This window comes from Rhinolophus sinicus, chromosome 18, assembly GCF_057876585.1.
Source record: "Rhinolophus sinicus isolate RSI-liver-muscle chromosome 18, RSI-T2T, whole genome shotgun sequence".
In the NCBI taxonomy this organism is placed as follows: domain Eukaryota; kingdom Metazoa; phylum Chordata; class Mammalia; order Chiroptera; family Rhinolophidae; genus Rhinolophus; species Rhinolophus sinicus.
Genome location: NC_142518.1, coordinates 28,963,073 through 28,983,899, shown reverse-complemented (window position 1 = coordinate 28,983,899; position 20,827 = coordinate 28,963,073). Strand labels below are relative to the sequence as shown.

Genomic DNA, 20,827 nt, shown 5'->3' with positions numbered 1-20,827 from the left:
AAAAATATATGTATATCCAATATCAAGGACTATGTTTCAAAACTTAATTCTTTACGTTATCAGAAAATGTAGAATTCATCACTGCTTCCATATAAGTGTTCAAAATGGTATTTAAAAAGTGAATTTAAAGTGTTTTTTTTCATGTTCTATACAAATGGGGGAAGGGAGCAGAAACTCCCACAGCTTATTGACATATAATTAGAGAGGATTATTAGTTGCCCGGGGTTCAATGTGAACAGTTGTTCCAAAGGATATTCATATTTCACACTGGAACCATCTTCTTCCTTAAATGCATGGAAATGACCATCAATGTCCAATGACCTTGAAGATGCATGGTTCAGAAGTGTTTTCTCAGCTAGGAACACGCTACCCTATCACAACATGGGGCACCAAGACTCCTGAGGATACAGCCTCAGAGTGTCAGCTACACTTTCCTCGTGCAACCTCATGGGAATGCAAAGGCTTTGTTTCTGAAAGTCCTGTGGAAACAATCTGGAGAGTTTGGTGTGGGGTGGGGCTCTTCCTCCTTCCTCATCTATGGATGGACACTCCCGATAGGATGAGTTCTGGAACAAATAGATTGCTGCCAGCTAAGCTTCCTCTCACACAGTGTAGATAACAAAGGCCTGGAATCTTGGGAGACCTTTTCTCAGTATCTCAGGTCTTCTATAGGGACATCAACTCATCCCAGTTGGACTCTCTCCTGTTTGCAATTTGTTCTCAGGAACTTGGAGAGCTTGTGAACTAGATAAGAAAATGAAAGTCGTATACAACTTTCTCAACCTGCAACCAACTCTTGAAAAAAGCTTTTGAACAAGCTTGGAATATGACAATGTTTTTGCGATTAAGCAGTCTAAATGAAGCTACTGCATTAATTAAGCGTATTTCAAACATGAATTGCTCAAAATGCAGAATAATGATTATAGCTAAGCACCATGTCCCATCTTTTCTCCTACTGGGTTACCATTTAATTGTTTCTTTGCTAATTTTTTTTAAACACTGTCACATCATTGTACATTTTTTTACATTATCCTAATAATCATATATATGATATGCATTCACAATTGAAATTTGTTGCTAGAAAAAAAGTATCATGCTTATTTTTAACTTAATAGAAAACACACAGAGAAAAGAAAGGAAGTATAAAAATAAAATCTTTCTGGAGAAATGATTCCTTAGGTTCTGACCCAGTTAATAATGAATTTCAACATTCCACATGAAAGAAGTACAATGACTTGTCATTGAATAACTGATTTTTATGCTTTTTATATGCCTGTACACTCAGTGATAATCAATTACCTTGACTGTGTGGTTTCACTACTTGCTACTGTTTCGGAATTTTAATGTGTTTTCTTTTCCATATTTCTTTGGAAAGGTTGTCTTTAAAAAGGCTGATTGGCAGTAATGGAAAGTAAGATGAAAATGCTACATACCTCTCCTTTCTGTTTTATCCTAAATTTCAGATCTGCTGATAGCCATAGCATATACTTAATTTCTTCTCCTGTAAAGTTCTTTAGAGTGAGGAGGTCACGACCCTTCAGCTGTACTTTATTTTGTAGCGGTTGTCCACTTCTACAAAAAAAGAGAAAGAGAAATATATATTTCCATTAAAAAAAAAAAAAAAAAAAAAAAAAAACATGTCCTGTGGTGACTCATCGTTTTATTCTTGAAACAAAACATAGTAAATTACATGTAGCCTCATGTGTGTCTGCAAAGTGCTAATGCACTGAAATTGATATGGCTGTGCTTTACATTTTAGACATCCAATATTTTGACTTTTGAGAGAAAAGAAGAATTTGAAGAAAGAGATTGAATTCTTATTTGTTGTAAATAGCCCTACAAGTGGCTTTGCCACTTACTACTTAAGCTCTCTCTGCACCTAAATTTCTCACCCAGAAAATGAGTATAATAATCTTAGAGGGTCGTTGTGTGGATGAAATAATTTAATACATGGAAATCAGACAATGCCTGGCAAATAATAAGCATTTGATAGAATTTAGCTATTATTGAAATCATTAGATTGGACAATCAGAATTTATAATGTACATACAATAGAAAACAGTTCCATTCATTTTCCCCTACTGCCCTTCAAATCTATTCTTGGAGATTTGTTCTTTTTACTTGTCCCAAGAGTCCAAGTAAAATGATGTGAAATAATAATAATGATTTTTTTGAACTTCAAGAAATGTACTGCAGGTTAGCAGCTTCTTCCTTGCAGCCCATGCCTAATTCAAGCTGGCCTCCTCTCTAGAGGGAAGAGGGACCATGAGCTGTTTCTTCTGATTCCTTGCCTTCAGTTTCTCCAAGTAAAGCCAAGGGAAGTTGAGGAGTTAAGGGCCAGGCAAAGTCTGGTTCTGTTCTAACAATCCAGCATTGGTGAAGGTGCTTGAGTAGGTGTTTGAAATGGATCTACAATATGTTTATTTATTTATAATATATGCATTACTATCATAATAGTTTATGTCCATAGCACAACATAAAGAAAATAAGTAAAAAAAATTAAAAGTTTAGACTAAGAAGAACAAAATGTTTTTAAAATAAATTGTAAATATACGAAAAATATTTTGCTGGCTAAAGAACTTTCTAGAATAGACCTTCATTTTCTTCTTTCTACTGGAACCCTAGTAAAAAGTTTACAAAACTGTCCAAAATCTAGACAGTAGCAATCAGCAATTTGATAACTGTAGAGACATAGCATAGCGTTTAAGCAGGAAATTTGTTTTTACATACATATTTTCGTTATATGTTTGGTTCTGATAATATTAATTAGTCATAATATTAAGCAATGCCTAGAATATACAAGTACTGATATTGTTGAGAAGTAATCATTTGACTGATATTCATGCATTTTTCAGAGTCCACTGGATTTTTTTCTTCTGGGGATCTGTAAACAGGTTTAACAGGTCTGCCCTGGAATGGAGTCATGGTAGCTTCGTCTTTCCCCATTCATATTTAGGGCAGTTCAGAAACTATTTTTTCTTCTGGAATAAGGTCCAAGCAACATAAAGTCACAGAAGATAAACTCTCCTGACTCTATGTCTTGCAATAATACATTAATAGTCCTTGGTTTAACACTTCCTTCAATATTATTTTTAAATGAGGGGAGAAACTTCACTGGATAATCTCAGTCCCCAAGATTCAAGGAATTTGGGAAACATCACTATAGTTGTTGAGCTCATATCCATCAACAACAGGAAAAACAAGCCATGGGTTAATTTTGAGGCCTTATTTTTTGCCTAGAGCTCCAGCTCAAACTCCTAGTTATTTTGGAGCCCACAAAAGCTGAGTCTCGAAACTGCTACACTTAAGGGATTCAGTACCCTCCCTCAGTCTCAGGCCCTACAGGACTTTGTTGTATCCACTCCCTTTTAAATGCTCATGGGGCTACAGCTTTCATTTAAGAAAATATCATAGATCTTAGAATTGAGTTGTTGAATCACAGAGAAAAATAATTAGAAATGAAAATTTTGCAGGGAACTAAACTTTTCTCTCCCCTTTCCATGGAAGGAAATATAAAATAATAGTGAAAGAGGATGAACAACACCTTTAGCTACTTCAAAAAAAGCTCCAACTTCCAGCCTTTATTACAAGACAGATTGGGTTTTTCTCCAATTTGTCCCTACACACTTCAAGGAGTTTCTAAGTTGGAGGTGGGGTTAGGATTCGGTTTAGGGTTCGGGTTAATGTTCTGCTGTTGAGATCACATGATGAGATGCTACTCCTTTCATTTCTGCACTGATAGATCTGAGCATAAAAGGTAGAAAGAAAACACAAACATCCTGCTTGAATCTTTCCTTTTTGTCCAGACCTTTCATTTTCAAATTTGTATAGGGACAGAAACTTTATTTCAAATTCTTTTTCTTAGACCACAAACAATCAGAAGAATACCTCTTCCGGACTCCAGCCACTGATAATGGCGCCCTCATTCTTGTTGCCTGGGCATTACACCTCCAATAAATGTTAGCAGATAAGCTTTTCTTTTTATATACAGACAGTTCTGGCCTTGAGACGTAGTGTGGGGTTGTGAATAACCATTAAATCTGAACCCATGCAAAGCAATCTTAATAATCAATGGGAAAAATCACAATTGTTCTGTGACTTTAATTTTTTTAATCAAAACATTAAAAAGTCTCTTATTGTCAGTCTAAATACATAGGAAAATGAGGAAGATAGTAAAACTGATATATATTTAGTACACTGTAATTTAAAACACTAGAAACATTGAGAATTATAGTGTTTTATTTGTCAAGAGTAGTTTGAACAATGCATGCCATCTTTTTATCATAAAATTTATGATGCAGAGCAAGCATCTTTTCTATGCTTTGGTGAAACGTCATATTCCTTTGGAAGTTTCGATCAACTTCCAACATTTTATCCTTGGTCCTTTCAATACTTTGAAATATCTCTGAGAAATCTTTTAATGTGAAGTGTTTTGCAGGTGTCACTTCCTCTGGAACGTCTTCATACTTTTTGTCACAACCACTTTCCCTATTTATGACGGTAAGTTTGTCTTCACTAACTTCCCCTAGCTGCATATCTAGAGCCTCCCAAACAGCAGCAGGGTCAACAATCCCAGTCAGCTATTTCTTTCATAAATACATTAACATTTGATTCAAATTTAACGGCCAGTGTTATTTTTTTTTCTCTGCTGCACTTTCATCTCCATCAGACAATTCCCTCTTTCAGTCATCCATTTTTATAAAATGTCACATGGGTTTATCATTGGGAGACAAGACGGCAGCACGACTATGTACTTTTTGTTGTCTGTATGCGAACTGAATAACATATGCACAGTGAGCAATAAACAACAGACTTCGGAAGAAGGAATGTGATTGGTCACTGATCATGGTGTGCATCAGTTATTTACATAGTGATTTGTGGACTGAAGAGATAGCAGTGAAGTTTTTACTTTCTGCAGCTATTCAAGATGAATATACCATGGCAACTGAAATTTCAACATTGTACTTGTAATACTGGACTTATTTAACTAAACTGTGGTAATTGAAATTCCTGCACATGGGGACCATGCAAAGGAAGGACGACCTGTACTTCAAATGCTTTCCCATCGTAAGACTCTTCTGTCCAGAACATTCACCCCTCAGCTCTCAAGGGGGGCTTTTTCTCATCCTTAGGCTGGAAGCTTAAATACCACCTCCTATGAGATTTCTTCTCTGACTGTACTAAGTAGTCTCTGCTTTGCCTTCATTTTGTTCATAACACTGACCATAATTTTTCATATGTATTTATGTCTATTTATTGCTTACTTTTTATCTTCCCATTGGATTATATGACCCATGCTGTCAGGGATCCTGCCTATTTTATTCATTAATATTTACGCAGTGCTTATTGAAATGCCTGGGATATATAGTAGGTATTCAATAAATATTTCTTAAGTAAATGGATGAATGAATGATAGTATGTCTCTGGGGCAGAAGTAAATCAATTTGTGTAAGAAATTCAGCAGATCTCTAGGAATGAATTTAGAAATTTGTCATGATGGATTTTCAATGCCCTTACCAAGATCTGATGACCAAAAAAAGACACGGAGAACCCCAAAACAGAATGAATGTTGAGGCAAGAGCAAGTATCGGCTGTGGCCCAGGCCTAAGAGTCCCAGAGGAGAATTGATTGTAGCCTACTGTGTTGCTACAGTTGAAATCCCCTAGGGCTCCACCACTCCAGTACAGTATTTGCACTACTGGAAATAATGGTTGGACATGCGCGTGTGAAACGAGACCATTATAACCTTGGATCCTAGGAAACCTGGGAAACTGGTGAGAGAATGTGACAGGAAAAGTTTTTGCCCATGGCACCATGAGAGCCAAAATCCAAAGTGCTATAATCATGAACTACAGTATACCGATATTTCAGTTCCCTCTCTCCACTAACCCCTTTAGGACAGAACACGTCCCCAAGGTTCTTGGGGATAAAAAGGGTGGAGAGATAGATATTGTACATCTGGTCATATTGGAATGTGAGGGCATGAGTGATTAACCGGAAAAAAATTTTTTTAATTATACCTCAACTGGTGAAGGGGGTCATACTGTTTACACCATTGAAAAATCATTAGAGTAGTCACCACCTTTCTCAGTTCTATCCAGGAGGTGGGGCAGGAAATGTTTGCTTGGGAAAGAGCTGTTTTTCATAGATATCAAGAGCTAACCAGGAAAATTTATCACTGGAAGGAAAGCAAACACAATGGATCCAGTTTAAATTCCTATCCTGTTTTCTATCTCCTCCTAGACCTCCCCTTGGCTCCAAAATGAGACTGCCACACCCCTTTCCTAAGCTACTTAAAAATTAGAGAAAAGTAGACGAGCTCCACAATTGTACCATGTTGAAATGCCTCCACCACAGGCCCTTTTTTCTGGTCTCTATCAAGCATTTATTGTTTATCTGGTGATAAACCCACACGAGAATTAGCCCAGTAAAAACCCCTGGCATAAATGGCTATTATGTTCTCATAGAGACCCCATGCCTCAGTTGGAGGCAGCCTAGTCTGGTTCACAAGCTCCCAGACCAGGGCCAGAATCACTATTTTAGTATTCCCATAAAATGCATGGTGTTTTTGTACTCAAATGTGTCTCCTTGGTAAACCAGACCTAAACCACATTATCATTCTTCAGCCAACACATAATAGGGAGGACAGTATTCTAGAAAACAATGGGAACCACGTGCAGATTTTCTGTCAAAACTGTCACTGCAACCCGGTTAAAGCCAGAACTTTTGAAAAAGGCAAGACTAGTTCTTTACATTAATTTTATGCCTTGAAAAACTAATTGTAGAGATTTCTCCACCCCAAATCACTGAATACTAAGAAGTTAAGCCAAGGTAATAGTAGATCCATGTGTTAGCTTTACCAAATATCTTCCCAGCTAGAAAATGGAAGAGTATTCTCTATTGGCAGAATGAACCTTTCATTACTAGAGTCTACATTTTCCAACTCTGCTAAATTGTTTGGAGCAAGGGGGGAGACCTGGATGTGTTCCCTTGTCTAATTGTATTTTGTTGGAAGAAAAAATGCTTGATTTGAGTAAAATGTGGTCAGTCAGAAACAGACTTTGCCAGAGTAGGAAAAAATTCCATGTTAAATGATATTTTGATCAGCGTGGAGAATTTAAGATAAAGACTTTAGCTTCTGGAGGCATAAGAGAGGGCCAATAGCCCCTATGGCTGAGAGTCTGGTGTTACTTTAACTATGCAGATTGATGCAACAGTTAAGGCATATTTTCTTGGTGTGTTTTTCTTTACTGAGATATTTTGGCTGTACCTAAAAAAAAGGATATTGTGCAAGGGTAGATTGGCCAACTTGATCAATTTGGAAGGATCAAAGTAAGCAAAGCAGTGGATGGGAAAGATCAGTGGTTTGGAATACTCAAATTCTAGTCCTAGTTCAAGTATGACCTTGGGAAGACTATTGCCCACCTTTAGCCTCAATTCCTCCTCTGAAAAATTAAGAAAATGTACTAAAAGTCAGTGATCCTGCATCTCTTTGTCTTCCACAACATTCATGAAGTTTATAAACACAAGATTTCCCACAGGCCATACTGGCGTCGTTGAATTCTCAGGGGCCTAACTTTACTTCCTCCATCCCTTACTTTCTCTCCATCTCGAGAAGGCATATTGCAATACATGCAAGGCAGAGTCACTTTATTTTCACAAAACCCTTGAACCTGATCCTACTGATTAAAAAAAGTGCAAATCATTTCCAAATTTCTTTAATAATAATAATAATAATAATGTATTAATAAAAATATACTTGAAACCTCTCTCACTGTTGCCACATACTCACATGAGGTATAAATTACTACTGATAATTGGATGACGAGGTGGTTTCTAAGATACCTTACGTTGTCAATATTCTAAAATTGTGAGATTTCCCCTCATCTGAGAATTGAAGAGTGAGATGAGGGTTAGCTTTGTGCAGACCTCCTATTAAAGGGATGGAAACCCAAAACTGTTGAAAATCTGTGGCTGCCTCTACTTCTTTTATCTTAGTTAAATTACTGAATTACTAAAAACAACAAACTAGAAATAAAACCCAAATTCTACTGCTGGCCAAGGGAAACATTATGACCCCACTCCATGCCTGGTCTTATGCTATATATAGTTTTCTGAAGTCAAGAAATATATTTTTTTAAAGGCAATAATGTTCAGTTATGACAGAAAATGTGAATAATCAGAGGATTCTTTTCTCTATGCAAGAACACGGATGGCCTGTGATTGCTTGGTCTGTGTGTCCATGTGTGTATAGATGGGCATGTGTGGGGGATGAAGGGAACATAATGAGTTATGTAAGCCCTTAGATAGGTCTGGAATGAAATACCTGAAAACCAGTCACCTCCGGCTCCAATCCATAACCTCCACAGAATTGTGTGGCTTAGCTCAATATTCTCTGAAGAAATTTCTATTTGTAAGATGAAATTGAACTGCACTGACAAATTGGTCTTCTCTGATAAAGAAAGAGATTTTTTAGTGGTTTCTTTAAAAGCTATAAGTGGTTTTCCTAATAGGCAACAAATCATAGGACACTGTCTATTAGCCAAACACAGCTGGGCTCTAGAGCCTCGTTTGTAAGATGAAAAGCCTATGGATTGGGTGTTTTCGGCAGTCTTTGTGTCTGATCCTATTGATTTTGTAAAAAATAATAATAATAATAATTGACTAAAAGTGATTGATCCAGGAGGCAGCGTGGATGCTTTCACCTTCACTTAAGCTGTTATTTTATCTCGTCCATAGTGATATGACTGCTCATTTCAAAATTGTGTAGTCCCTGTTTTGTGACATTTCCAAACCCTAACCACATATTTCCTATTACTCTCTAGTGGTAAATTCGTGTGGTAGGTTTTGTAAGAAGGGCCCTCCACCATTCCCAAGAGAGATGGGGCAGCGCGGCGGGGGGGTGGGGGGTGGGGGGGGTAGTCCAATCTCTGTGGAAGGCTGAAAATCAAAGTAAAAGTACAATATAGGCAGAGTTGACAGGGAGCTTTTCTCTGTTGTTGAGGGGTCATCAAATGCTGTAGGTCTTATTGGAGATCAGCCATTCTGAATTCATCTAGCTGGCAGGTAGTGTGGCTAACTAAAAGAGTGAAAAAGAAAAACAGCCATGCCACATGAGAACAACACCATTTCAATGTTATTCCATTTTTCAACAGAGACTCACACTCTCAAGTTCCTAATAAGATGGGTGATTCGACGCTTTCACATTTTCAAATAGCAAGTATGGATTCGGGCTGATTCATCGTCAGCCCCCATTCACTGTGACAGATGGCTAGCCAGGAGTTCCAGAATTGTAGTCTGGCTACTGGATATAGACAATAGAATATTAGTAAATGTCAAAAAAGCCCCAATATTTGGAAGAGGTTTTGCTTGCAAAAATTTAACTTGTAATAATTGTAAAAAAAAAAAAAAATCAATCATCACTGAAATTTACAAAGAATATAAGTTTAAGTTTCAAGCTTTGGTTATTCGTTCAGTTGATTATTTTCAGCTCAGTGATGATTCTTTGCTAAAGACTATGGAATAAAATTTCATCACACTTTTATCTGATGTAACTCAGTGAGACAGAATAATAAAATAATGAATATTTGTCTGTCACTTTACAGTTTTCACACACATTATCTCATTGATTATCAGTAGACTGTGACTTCATGTGTCTGGAATGAAATATCTTATTTACCACTCTTATCTCCAACACCTTGCCTAGGGTGTGGCACAAAGTGGGTGCTCGGTAAGTATTTATTAAATGAATAATTGAACTACCCTGTGCTAGAGCAGAGCAGATACTCCTCTTTTTCCCGTTTTATAGGTGAAGCAACATTATAGAAAAGTTGAGTGACTTGCTCAAGGTCATATAGCCAGCAAGTGGTGGCGCCAGGCCTTGAACCTAGTTCTTGAGACTCTAAAACCTGAGCTTTCCTCCAGGTTCTTGGATATATGGTCTAACTCCGGCACTAATTGGTAAAGCCCCTAATCTCTCTGGACTTCATTTACCCTACCTGCATAATAAGGAGGCATGATTCTGTGGCTCTGAGGTCCCACCTACGTCTAATACTATGGGCTTAATTTACAACATCATTTACAATGTCATTCTGGCTTCTGAGTCTCATATACACCGAGGAAGTGGTGCTAATGGTGAAATTCAGAGAACTCAGAACTATGAGATGGCCCAGAGAAGGGAGGCCCAGGGCCACTGTCATACATCCGCTTCCTAACAGTGGGAAAAGAATTCAGACTAGAAGCTTCCTCCTTTAGGAAGTTAGTGAAGTTGTTTTGAGGTTGGTTTCAGTTGTAAAGAGGCTCTGGGAAAACTCTCATTGTTCTAGCTACTCCAGAAGCTTTCTTGCAATGAAGTCCACATTTGATAGCCTTGCTTACCCAACTAGCTCACCCCTCATGTCTCCTTCCCCATAGAAACATCCTGCACCAATTTCCACCACAGGCTCCATGCCTATAAGCGGAATGGAGATTTTATAGTGAATTCAGTGGAGACAGCCTCCTTTGCACATGCTACTGAGAATTCCAGGGATGGATTTCCAATTTGTACTTTGTTTTTAAAACATCATTCTCCTCATCACACACAAGGCCCCTTTGCAGGAGCTCTATAAATATAAAGCTAGTTGCTATTTAGGGTCTGTTCTTTTAAAGAAATGATTAATCCCCATGCCCTAGAATCATATATTGTTTTCAAGCAAACCCGAATACAAGCTGAAGGCCCTACGTAAATTAGTTCCTCTAATTTTCTTCAGCCAGTTGCTCGTTTGGAATGTACACAAACGGAAAATGTCAAGAACATTTAGTCTGTTATACCTGCGTGGTTAGTCCCCCCTCCCCACACACACACACCCCCCCCAGTGCACAATGAAATCTGATTACAGAGAACTGAGCAATGAAAGCTCTGCAGGAATTAGAGACAGCTGTCTCAAATAAGGGTTGAACCTGGCACTACACCCTGCAGAAAGAGGCCTTTTGAAGCTGCAGAATAGATAAATTTCATTTATCACCATGGTTCCGACATCAGACTCAAATCTCTGGCTGTCATCACTTACCGAAAATTTCGAACCATGAAATTGTGACCATTTCTAAGAGCTGCATTGTTCAGTAGGCTCCTCAAATTAAACAGCATCTTCTTTTGCTATGCTCTTGAAAATGCCTCACGAAGGTAGCCAGTGGAGTCCACCTAAAAGCTAGGAATGCTTTCAATTGCACTGAGAGCAAAGGTAGTTTTACCCTTCAACTACCTTATCAAATTCCCCTGTTTAGAGATATTGCAGGGCAGAGTACAGGGGCATTTGAACTTTAAGCTGAGCTCCACCACTTCCTTTTTGTTTGTTGTTTTTTTTGAAAAGGAATCCTGACTCTTTTGGTACCCAGACTCCTCATTTTTCATAATATATTTATGCTGTCACATATTTGTACAAAATCAATTGACAAGTATTCATTGAGCGTATAATATATGCAAGGCACTGCAGTGATGGCTGCCGAGAAGGCACACAGAAATAACTCATTCAGAAAATAGGAATTGGCAGTGCTAACCGCCAGATGTAGACGTGACAGCCCTGACTTTCCTGTGGTATCACTTTCCTACCTCTAAGCCCCAGCTTTTCCACAAAAACGAATAGAAAGAAGTGTTGAAAGAAGGGCCCTGGAAGTTGTTTTTGGCTTGTTTGGTTGGTTGGTTGGTTGGTTTTGGTGGCAAGAAGCTGGATAGAAGTACAGTAAAAAGATCTCAGTCCTGGAGCTCCCACTGTGCCTTGCACATAGTAGGTCTTCAATAAATTAGTAGTCGCCTATTAATTCTAGCAGGAACCCAGAATCAGTAGATGTAGGGAGGGGAGGTACCATATGCTCCTCTCCTGGCAGCCTCTCCAGATCAGTAAGGGGCCATCCAAAGCTTCACTGTCATTCATTCATTCAGTTATAAATTGGATGTTTTCAAAATCTATCCTGTGTCAGATACTAGGTTAGCCTAGAATTTCAGAGGAGGAAGAAGATCCACCTTTGCAGAGTTTACAGTTCAGTAAGGGTGATAAGATTTGTAATTAAATATCCATAACATAAGCCCATAGGAGAGGTCCAGATAAAGTGCTACCACATCACAGGAAAGGGGAATGAATGCTCTAAACTGGGAAAGGTGGGAGGCAGGGAAAAAGAAAAAGGGGTGTGGGCTGCCTCCCCGGTCAGTTCATTTGACTTTAACAAACCCAGATAAGGACTTGCTAGAAGTGTGTGTAATGCAAGAAAAGTGTTATTTAAAAACCAACTATGGCCACTTCGGGGGCAGGAATGGTTGTGATGTCATAATTAACATCAACAGGGAAATAAATCCTGACATTATTCCCTTCTACTTACAGAGAATGATGTGGGATAAAGAGAAGGAAAGACTGAAATTCCCAAACCTCTGCCAAATCTTCTGTTCTGGAAAGAATATTCCAGACAGAGGCAAGTGTTTGCAAAGGCCTGGAGGTAAAAAGGTATAGAGCGAATGCTCCAAGTGGGAGAACGGATGGCTGCTTTGTTTGAAGAGACCACAAAGCATCTCTGAAGAGGCGAAACAGGACAGTTGTTTCAGAAAGCGAAATTGCTCTACGTAATACGGGGAAGGAAACTGAATGTTTGCAGGGAGACTGAGGGAGAAAAGGTCAAACTCCATGCTAAGGGAAAGCCCATATCTTCAGTCAACTGTGCTACCTACACAAACAACTTGTATGAGCAACGACATTTGGGAACAAATCAAGAAGAGTCTGCAGTGCTGTGGTAGAGTGTGAGCAGAACTTCTAAGACGCCAAATCAACCCATGAACCATCGTAATTCTATGGAGGTAGGTGCTCAGTCCATCAGAGGGATTAACAACAAAACAAACTTAAACCACCCATAACCCCCAGAGAGACTGGAAGAGAGGAGCTGCCCCAAAAGTAGGATGAGGCTAAAGGCAATTTCACTGACTCTCAGAAAACAATATATCTCAAATGACATCTGGGTCACATGTGGAAAAACACCTTACAGGGTTTGACGTCTGTCATGCGGGGGACCCTGCTCGCTGCGCCATGTGTCGTGCAGGGAGGCCTGCGGGGTCTCTGCTCCCGCTCCCCATACAAGAACGCAGGATATGGTGAGGCTAAAAAGGAACACACAAGGAGCCATAGGTAGGGGAGTCATACTAGTATATTCTCGCTGGCGGCACTATACTCTTACTGGAGGCTGGATCCACACTGTCCGCAACCAGCCATCCTAACTGCAATCCACGCTTGCCAGCCCAGCCGCCATCTTCTTGCTAGCCCCCATTCTTTCTCTCTTCTCTGCTAGCGTAGCCACAGCAGTTATATATTAGTGGCCAATGGCTCACTGGTTACAGCTGACGGCCAACTAGCCACAGCTGATGGCCATGCAATCACAGTTGATGGCCATTTACTACCTGAGACAGCACCTTTCCACATGAGGCCGAGAGCCTGGAAACTACTTTCTGGGGCTCTGCCCCCACAACGTCCATCCTCAGAATGCATCCAGGTGCTCTTGTTGACCCACTCACTCCGTGACTCCTCTAATGCCTCTTCAACTTCCTGGTTTGGCTCGCTACCTAGTTCCCTTTGTCTATCCAGCCCTCCATTCGCTCATTTTTCTCTGCCACCAACAACTGTGCAGCCACAATAGGCCTGGTGTCTGTGCTGGGGAGGCTCTGAGGGATATAGTGATAAACAGTAGTGATGAGTCTCTTTCTCACATGGAGTTCACCATTTGCAATGACCCCACAGCAAGCCTTCTGTCTCTTTCCCCTGACCCCATGCATTCTGACCAAGGGGGAGGGGCTTGTTCCCTGCTCCCTTGCTTCAGACCTCCTGGGACCTCCAGCTTGGTTTGTTCCTCATCCAGCTTGCAGCACGGGGGTGGGGTGGGGAGGTTGGGGTAGGGACTAAATGGGGTTCCTAGAGGAGGTGGCACTGATCCTTGATGACTTGGGAAGAATTAGGGAATTATCAAAACTGGAGGGACCTACAAAGAATATTATATAGCAAAGGAAGGAACCTGGAGTAGACCCAGAGGAAGGAACAAATAGGGTGTGTGGAGTAGCAACAAATGGTTAACAACTGGAGGGGTGGACCCACCCCATCATTGACCATTTATATGAAGCCCTGCCACTACCACGCAAGTTATGAACAACATAAAACCATGAGTGTCCATGTCCTACTCATATCTCCTTTGCATTTGGTCTTCCCCTACATACCTGCTGCTTCTTAATGCAAGCACCCACAGCTGTCTGCCTAAGGATAAACACCCCTGCATGGGCAACCATGAGGCATGTTTTACCCACTCCCCCAATGCCCGAGTGGGACTGAGCCTCAATTGCCCACATAGAAACCTGCTCATCCGTATTAGCTGCCTTTCCTTCATTGTCTCCCTTCCCTCACTCCCCTACCAGTGCATCCCGGGATCATCTTCCAAATAAACCACCTGAACTCAAATCCCTTTCAACGGCTGCTTCTGTGGGAACTCGATCTTTGCTCAAGTCTACCTTCTCAACGATTTTTCAACGCTCTGCTTGTTGTTCGCTTCCCCCAGCCCCTCTTAGCTCTGATTTGGTACAGGGCTTTCAGTGTCAACATCTTTGCCCCTCCCTCCATATAATAAGGAACCTTTACTCTCAGATTTAGTCCTAGTTACCCTGCAACATGGTCAGCTTCAAGCAACCAATGTGACATCACTGAACACAGGGTTGGGAAGAGAGGTGTAAGACTGGTTCTCACAAGCTTTGTAAGCTGACTCCAGTACGCTACTGCCTACAACCCGCACCCAGAAAGAGGATTTTGTCAAGATTTGAAAAAGAATATTGGGGGTGGCCAGATGGCTCAGTTGGTTAGAGCGCGAGCTCTGAACAACAAGGTTGCTGGTTCAATTCCCACATGGGATGGTGGGCTGCGCCCCCTGCAACTAAAGATTGAAAATGACAACCGGACTTAGAGCTGAGCTGCGCCCTCCACAACTAGATTGAAGGACAATGACTTGGAGCTGATGGGCCCTGGAGAAACACACTGTTCCCCAATATTCCCCAATAAAATTTATTAAATAAAAAGGAATATTGGAATCAGATTGTTGAGGGCCATAGAAAGATTATGGAGTGAAGAATTTATAGTAAAAGGAAAATTAATAAAGTTTTAGAGCTGGGGCAGACAAGGAGACACATGTCATTACTTGCATTGTGTTTCGAAAACATTAATCCAGCACCGTTGTGTAAGAAGTAACGGTGGCGAGAAAAGGGAGTCAAAGGGACAGAGGTTACTGTGTTATAACAAGGGCCTGAGCACACACTGGGGCTGTGGATATAAAAAACGGGATGATGCAAGAGATATTTAGGGATTAGAATCCACCTATCAGGACAGTTGACTGGACACTGAGGGAAGGGAGATGGACAAGTTGATGAGACTTCAGGATTTCAAGTTTGTCCTATCTCATTTGAGTCTAAAATTCCAAATAGCCAAATGTTACCATTAGGGATATAAACAGTGTGAGTTTGCCGACATTTAAAGTTTGTAAGCATCAATGTATGAAGCTGCAATATTTCTTTGAAATTGCTACTGTGCCTCCCTAGTGAAATCTAAGCATTGAAGACGGAATCCATGAGATGTAAAGGAAAGAATTATGAAAAGGATGTTTGAAGATCGAATGTGACCTCTGGCTGCATTGCTAACTGAAGGTGAATTTGGCCAAGTCACTTGACTCCTAAGACCCTGAGAATCCTCCTCTCTTCAACTACAAGTTTTATAAAATGAGCTATTACACTGCTTGGTAAACTTTAACATGCTAACCAAACATGAGGTACAGTGTCTACGAGCGTCAGCGTGGTTATCACCAAAGATCTATCGCAAATTTGAGCTCTGCGCAAATAAGACATACAGCTGTTACAGCAGTGAGAAACTCTGTTTATCTCAGAGTGTTGCTAATTACATAAGTACTTTTTATAGCTGGTCGTCTGGAATCTTTAAGACCCTAGGAAACCACAGCATTTGCATGCAGTACACACTTTGGTTACAAGCTTTGTGAGATTGTTGCTGGTGATCTAGCTTCCACTGGATATGAACAAAGAAGCACGGATCCCTACCTGAGACCAGTGGCCATACTATGAGCAGGAAGAAAGCAGCCTTAGAATGAAGCTGTAGTTTGGCAGCGGAAGAAGGAAGGAATCTTGGTCACGTATGACATCATTTAGTTGCAAAACCAACCGACCTCATGACTCTCCTTACAACTGGACACCTTGTTATATGAAATAATAAATATCCTTTTTTTAAAAATCACTCTGAATTGGGTTTTTTTGTTGCTTGCAATCAAATGCATGCTGATACATAATTGAGCTTAGGTTTTCGAAGGTTTTTATTCTCATGTAACAACAGGAAAAGAATGATGTCCTTCAAAGATGTGACTCTAGTTTAGAACCTATCATTTGGTTGAATGACCTTGGGCAAGTCAGTTTCCTGACCTGCAAATGGAAACAATATTCTTTTTCTCTCCTTTATTTTTAAAATGTCTGTTGAATGAATGAATGTACTTGATATGTTTGGAGTTTTTTTTTAATTTTTAAAAATTATCTTACAATAAATGTAAGTGGGTTTTTTTGGTATACAGTGCTGAGTGTAAACATATAGATTTGTGTAACCAGCACCACAGTCAGGATACAGAACAATTCTATCTCCCCCCAAAACTCCCCTTTAAGTCCTTTTGTAGTCACACCCTCGTCTCACTACTAATTCCTGGCATATTGATCTTTTCTCTTTCCCTTATACTTTTGCCATTTCCAGAATGTGACATAAATGGGATCATACAATCTGTCATCTTTTGAGACTGGCTTCTTTCACTCAGCAAAATGCCTTTGAGATTCACCTGCATTGCTGCGTTTGTCACTAGCTTATTCCTTTTTATGGCTGAGTAGTATTTCTTTGTATGGATATATCATAGTTTATCTATTCCCCCATTAAAGGACATTTGGGTTGCTTCCCGGTTTTGGAACTTACAAATAGAGCTGCTACAAATATTTGTGTATGGGTTTTAGTGTGAACATAAGTTTTATTTCTCTAGGGTAAATATTTAGGAGTAAAATGGCTGGATTACATGGTAGGTAGATGTTTAACTTTAGAAAAAACTGCCAAAATATTTTCCAGAGTGACTATACCATTTTGCAGTCCTCCCAGTACTGGATGAGGGCTCCAGTTACCAATGCATGGGATTGTCAGTATTTTTCATTGTTGCTGTTGAGGTAGATATATAGTGGTTTCTCACTGTGGTTTTAGTTTGCATTTCCTTAAAGGCTAATGATTTTAAGCATCTTTCCTTGTGCTTATTCGTCATCCATACATCTTCTTGGATGAAGTGTCTGTCAAATCTTTTGCCTACTTTATTTTTTTAATTGAGTTGTTTGTTTTCTTATTGTTTCATTGTGAGAGTTCTTTACCCTGGATACAAGACTTTTATATTGGATATGTGTTTTGCAAATATTTCCTCCTAGTCTGTAGCTTGTCTTTTCAGTCTCTTGATAGTGCCTTTTGCAGAGCAATGGTTTTTAATTTTGATCAAGTTCAACGTACCATTTTTTCTTTTTATGGATAACAATGTTGATGCTATATCTGTGAACTCGTTACCTAACCCAAGGTCACAAAGATTTTCTCCTATGTCTTCTGACATTTTTATAGCCTTCCAAGTGACATTTAGATCTGTGATCCATTTTGAGTTAAGTTTCATTCAAAGTGTAGTTTCAGGTGGAAACTTTTGTGGGGGCATATGGATGTCCAATTTTCCTTTTCTTAAAGGCCCTCTATGGCCTAGGTCATATACAATTTCCTGAAGAATCTACAAAATCCTTTTGTGCTCATGTACCTGGAATGCTGCATAAAGTATAAAGCTGTAGCCTACTGTAAGAATGTTTTATTATGTATGTGACTTGGATTTGCATGGGAATTGACGAAAGAAAATAAATTAGAATTATAATAGTGAAGTAAATCACCCATCTGCTGGCTACTATTTTCCTCTTCACTTGTATATATGTCACCCACAGAGCTCCTGCTTTACAGATACTCTGAAAATTACTTTTTAATTAACAGATGGTAATGGGACTTTGTCAAAATATTGATTCAGGGGTGTTTTCTTGCTACATCACTGCTAAGTATTTGTTCAAACATGCCGGACCCTGGGGGCAATTGTGAAATCAGTGAAGATTATCTTTGACCCTCTCTCCACCCCTTTTCCCACCATACCCTTTTAATTGAGGCGTGTGAAAAAGGTAAACAGGGTCCTGTATAAAGACCAAAATTCTGAACCAGAGCATAAAATGCTGCTCATCAAATTCAGGTGCAATCTCTCATCTCTCATGTCATGTAAACCACATTTTTATGGAAGTCACTCTTCTGTTATTCATTTACTCTGGCAGTTGTTGATATGAAGCAGAGCCTAGAATTTTTCAGAGCTTAGATAGGGACAAAAAGGCAACTTTTCATACCGGATAATTTGTATTTTGTGATCTGGTAAATTTTGGCATTAGAAGAAAAGACTAGGAAATGCACACACAATTTATGAGGTAGGAAAAGGGTACATAAATATGGTTAATGATCTAACCTTTTGTCTCATAAACAGATGAGATGCAAAAGGCAAGGTTATCTTTCGTGGGTGCCCTTTTATTTGCTCAAGCTCCCACCCAGAATCCTCGAGCCATCTCTTCCCCCATAGGCTGATTCCAATTCCTCCCCTGGGAAGCACAGAGGTCACGCTGTGCATAAAGATTTATTAGCAGACCAAAGGCTATCAAACATTAAGCAAACAGGGAACTCACAGGGGTTCAAATTTCACCAGTGTCTCAATGATCCTCCCTGATGCTCCCTAGAATTGCCAGATAATTCTAGAGTCTGAGTGATGTGGGGCTCCCGTGAAGCTATTGGCATTGCTTCCTACTGCCCAGGGTTTGTCTACAAGCGCTGTCCCGATAATAATTTCCGTGGCAATATTCTCCCCTCAAGCCCAGGACACATATCCTTGATGTCCTTACAATCACTGTTTAGTGAATGCCTCTCCTGCCTATTTCTAGTTCTTGGAGAAACCTACAGTCATCTTTGTGGTTGCTGCCTCTTTCTAGACACTACCTGGGAAGCCCTCTTGATCTGTTCATGACTGTTTTATGAGGCCATGTCTGCTAAGCAAGGGCTCTGCCCTCATCTCAAGCTACTGGTTAAACACAGCCTTCTTCTCTTAAGGCTGCTCCACTCGTAACAATTCTGTGGCCTGTAAAGATGGGCCCTGCCCATGGTGCAGAAGATAGACTATGGGAATCATGTCCCCAAAACAAGAGAGAAACAAGCCCCTTTCTTGGAGTTTTGTTGACTGTTTGGAGCCTGGATCATGGAGATCGAGCACTCATATTTACCGATTTCATCCTCCAGAATTCTTCAACTGGAATTCAGCATCCTGTCTTCCAGAGAACCAAGGAGTTAATGGGTTGCTAGGTCAGCCTCGGTTGTTACCCAGAGTAGTACCATTCAGGAATATGCAGATCACCTCGAAGCCATATGAGGAGAATTAATCCAGGGATTGGGGAGTCAGTTAAGGTTGGAGAGCTATTTATTGTGAGCAAATTCCTCAACATCTTTAAGCCTCAGTTTCCTCTTCTGTTAATTGGTGGTACTAGCAGCTCCTATCTCATGGTTTGATTGTGCAGATGAAATGTGATAATGGATATCGAGTACTGTAGCACAGTACCTGGCTCGGTGTTCAAAGTTATCTATGTTTCCTTATTTACTAGCATCAGTACACGTGGTGAGAGTCCCCACCCCTAGCCCAGTTGTTGGCTTATAAAGGTATTGAGGTACGCTGCTTTTTTGTTGTTTTTACCGTTAGTCCTCTAAACTAATCAAAAATAAGAAACAGAAACAAAGTTTCTCAATGAGGACCTATGATGTTTTCTTCTCTCTTTTCGTTTTCCTCCTAAATGATGGGAAAACCAGGGACTTTGTTCTCCCTCAGTATTTCAACTGCCTAACTTTACAAGTTTCTAATCTTTCATGGTCTGATACTATTTTCCTTCTGTAACCCTGTCCTGCTAACCAACCTATCCTATTTGAGATGGCAACGAGATAAAGTAATTAATGATTGTTAAGTGCTTTGAAAATACAAAGGACTCTATAAATGCCGAGGGTCATTATTGCCTTCTAGTATAATGAAACGGTATGATAAAAATGGATCATAAAATCTCTTTGCTACCATGGCCACTGCTCTTTTAGCCAGTTAAATTTACAGTTGCAGCCTGTTTGTTCAAAGCAATGAGGGACATAAAAACAATCCAGTCGTTTTCTAAAATATGTGTCTCTGATCAATTGCACACAAAATTACTCTGGAGACATCAGCAATGCATTTTGCAAAGTCCACATGAGAATAATGCATCATGATCACCTTCAGTTTCTAATGACAATGAAGCAGGGCCCAGCTGGGCCTCCTGTGCTCAGAATGCCTCCGGGGTGCCCTGCCCCCATCCAGGTGGGCTCCACACTCCCTGTGGCTGAGCTCAGAATGCCTCAGGGATGCCCTGTCCAGGTTCCGGCTCCTTATCTTAGATTATCACCTTGTAGATGCTTGCTAATTACAAACTCTATCGCTTAGCATTTTCCCAGGTTACTCCCCCACTGTTCCCAGACCGCTGGCGCCACAAGAGATAGGAAGACAGGGAGCATGACAAAAGGAAAACAGACCTCTGGGACTTTGTCATGCAGCCTCTGGGAGAGTGCCATGATTTTCCCTTCCATACCCCTAGCCAGTCTGAGAATGTTAAGGCAGTGTTTGGAGGTGTTAACCCGCTGCCTTC

The 20,827-nt window shown here is 40.1% G+C and overlaps 1 protein-coding gene and 1 long non-coding RNA gene across 9 annotated transcripts in view; one reads left to right on the top strand and one right to left on the bottom strand.

Moving 5' to 3' along the window:
* The window catches only part of OTC (ornithine transcarbamylase), a 56,660-nt gene extending 45,394 nt beyond the window's left edge, over window positions 1-11,266 (bottom strand). The window contains exons 1-2 of the mRNA XM_019747855.3: window positions 11,049-11,266; window positions 1,434-1,572 (exon numbers count right to left, since the gene is read on the bottom strand). Of these exons, the coding sequence (XP_019603414.2) occupies window positions 1,434-1,572; window positions 11,049-11,125 (216 nt within the window). The 5' untranslated portion in view covers window positions 11,126-11,266. The remainder of the gene's footprint in view (window positions 1-1,433; window positions 1,573-11,048) is intronic.
* The window catches only part of LOC141569739 (uncharacterized), a 215,331-nt gene that overhangs the window by 181,231 nt on the left and 13,273 nt on the right, over window positions 1-20,827 (top strand). For 3 of the 8 annotated variants that reach the window (XR_012493496.2, XR_012493499.2, XR_012493503.2), the window contains one exon: window positions 12,354-16,286. This is a non-coding gene — a long non-coding RNA (uncharacterized LOC141569739). Of the gene's footprint in view, window positions 1-4,438; window positions 4,501-12,353; window positions 16,287-20,827 lie in introns of those variants that run through there. The other 5 variants (XR_012493497.2, XR_012493500.2, XR_012493504.2 and 2 more) reach the window with 4 other exon arrangements.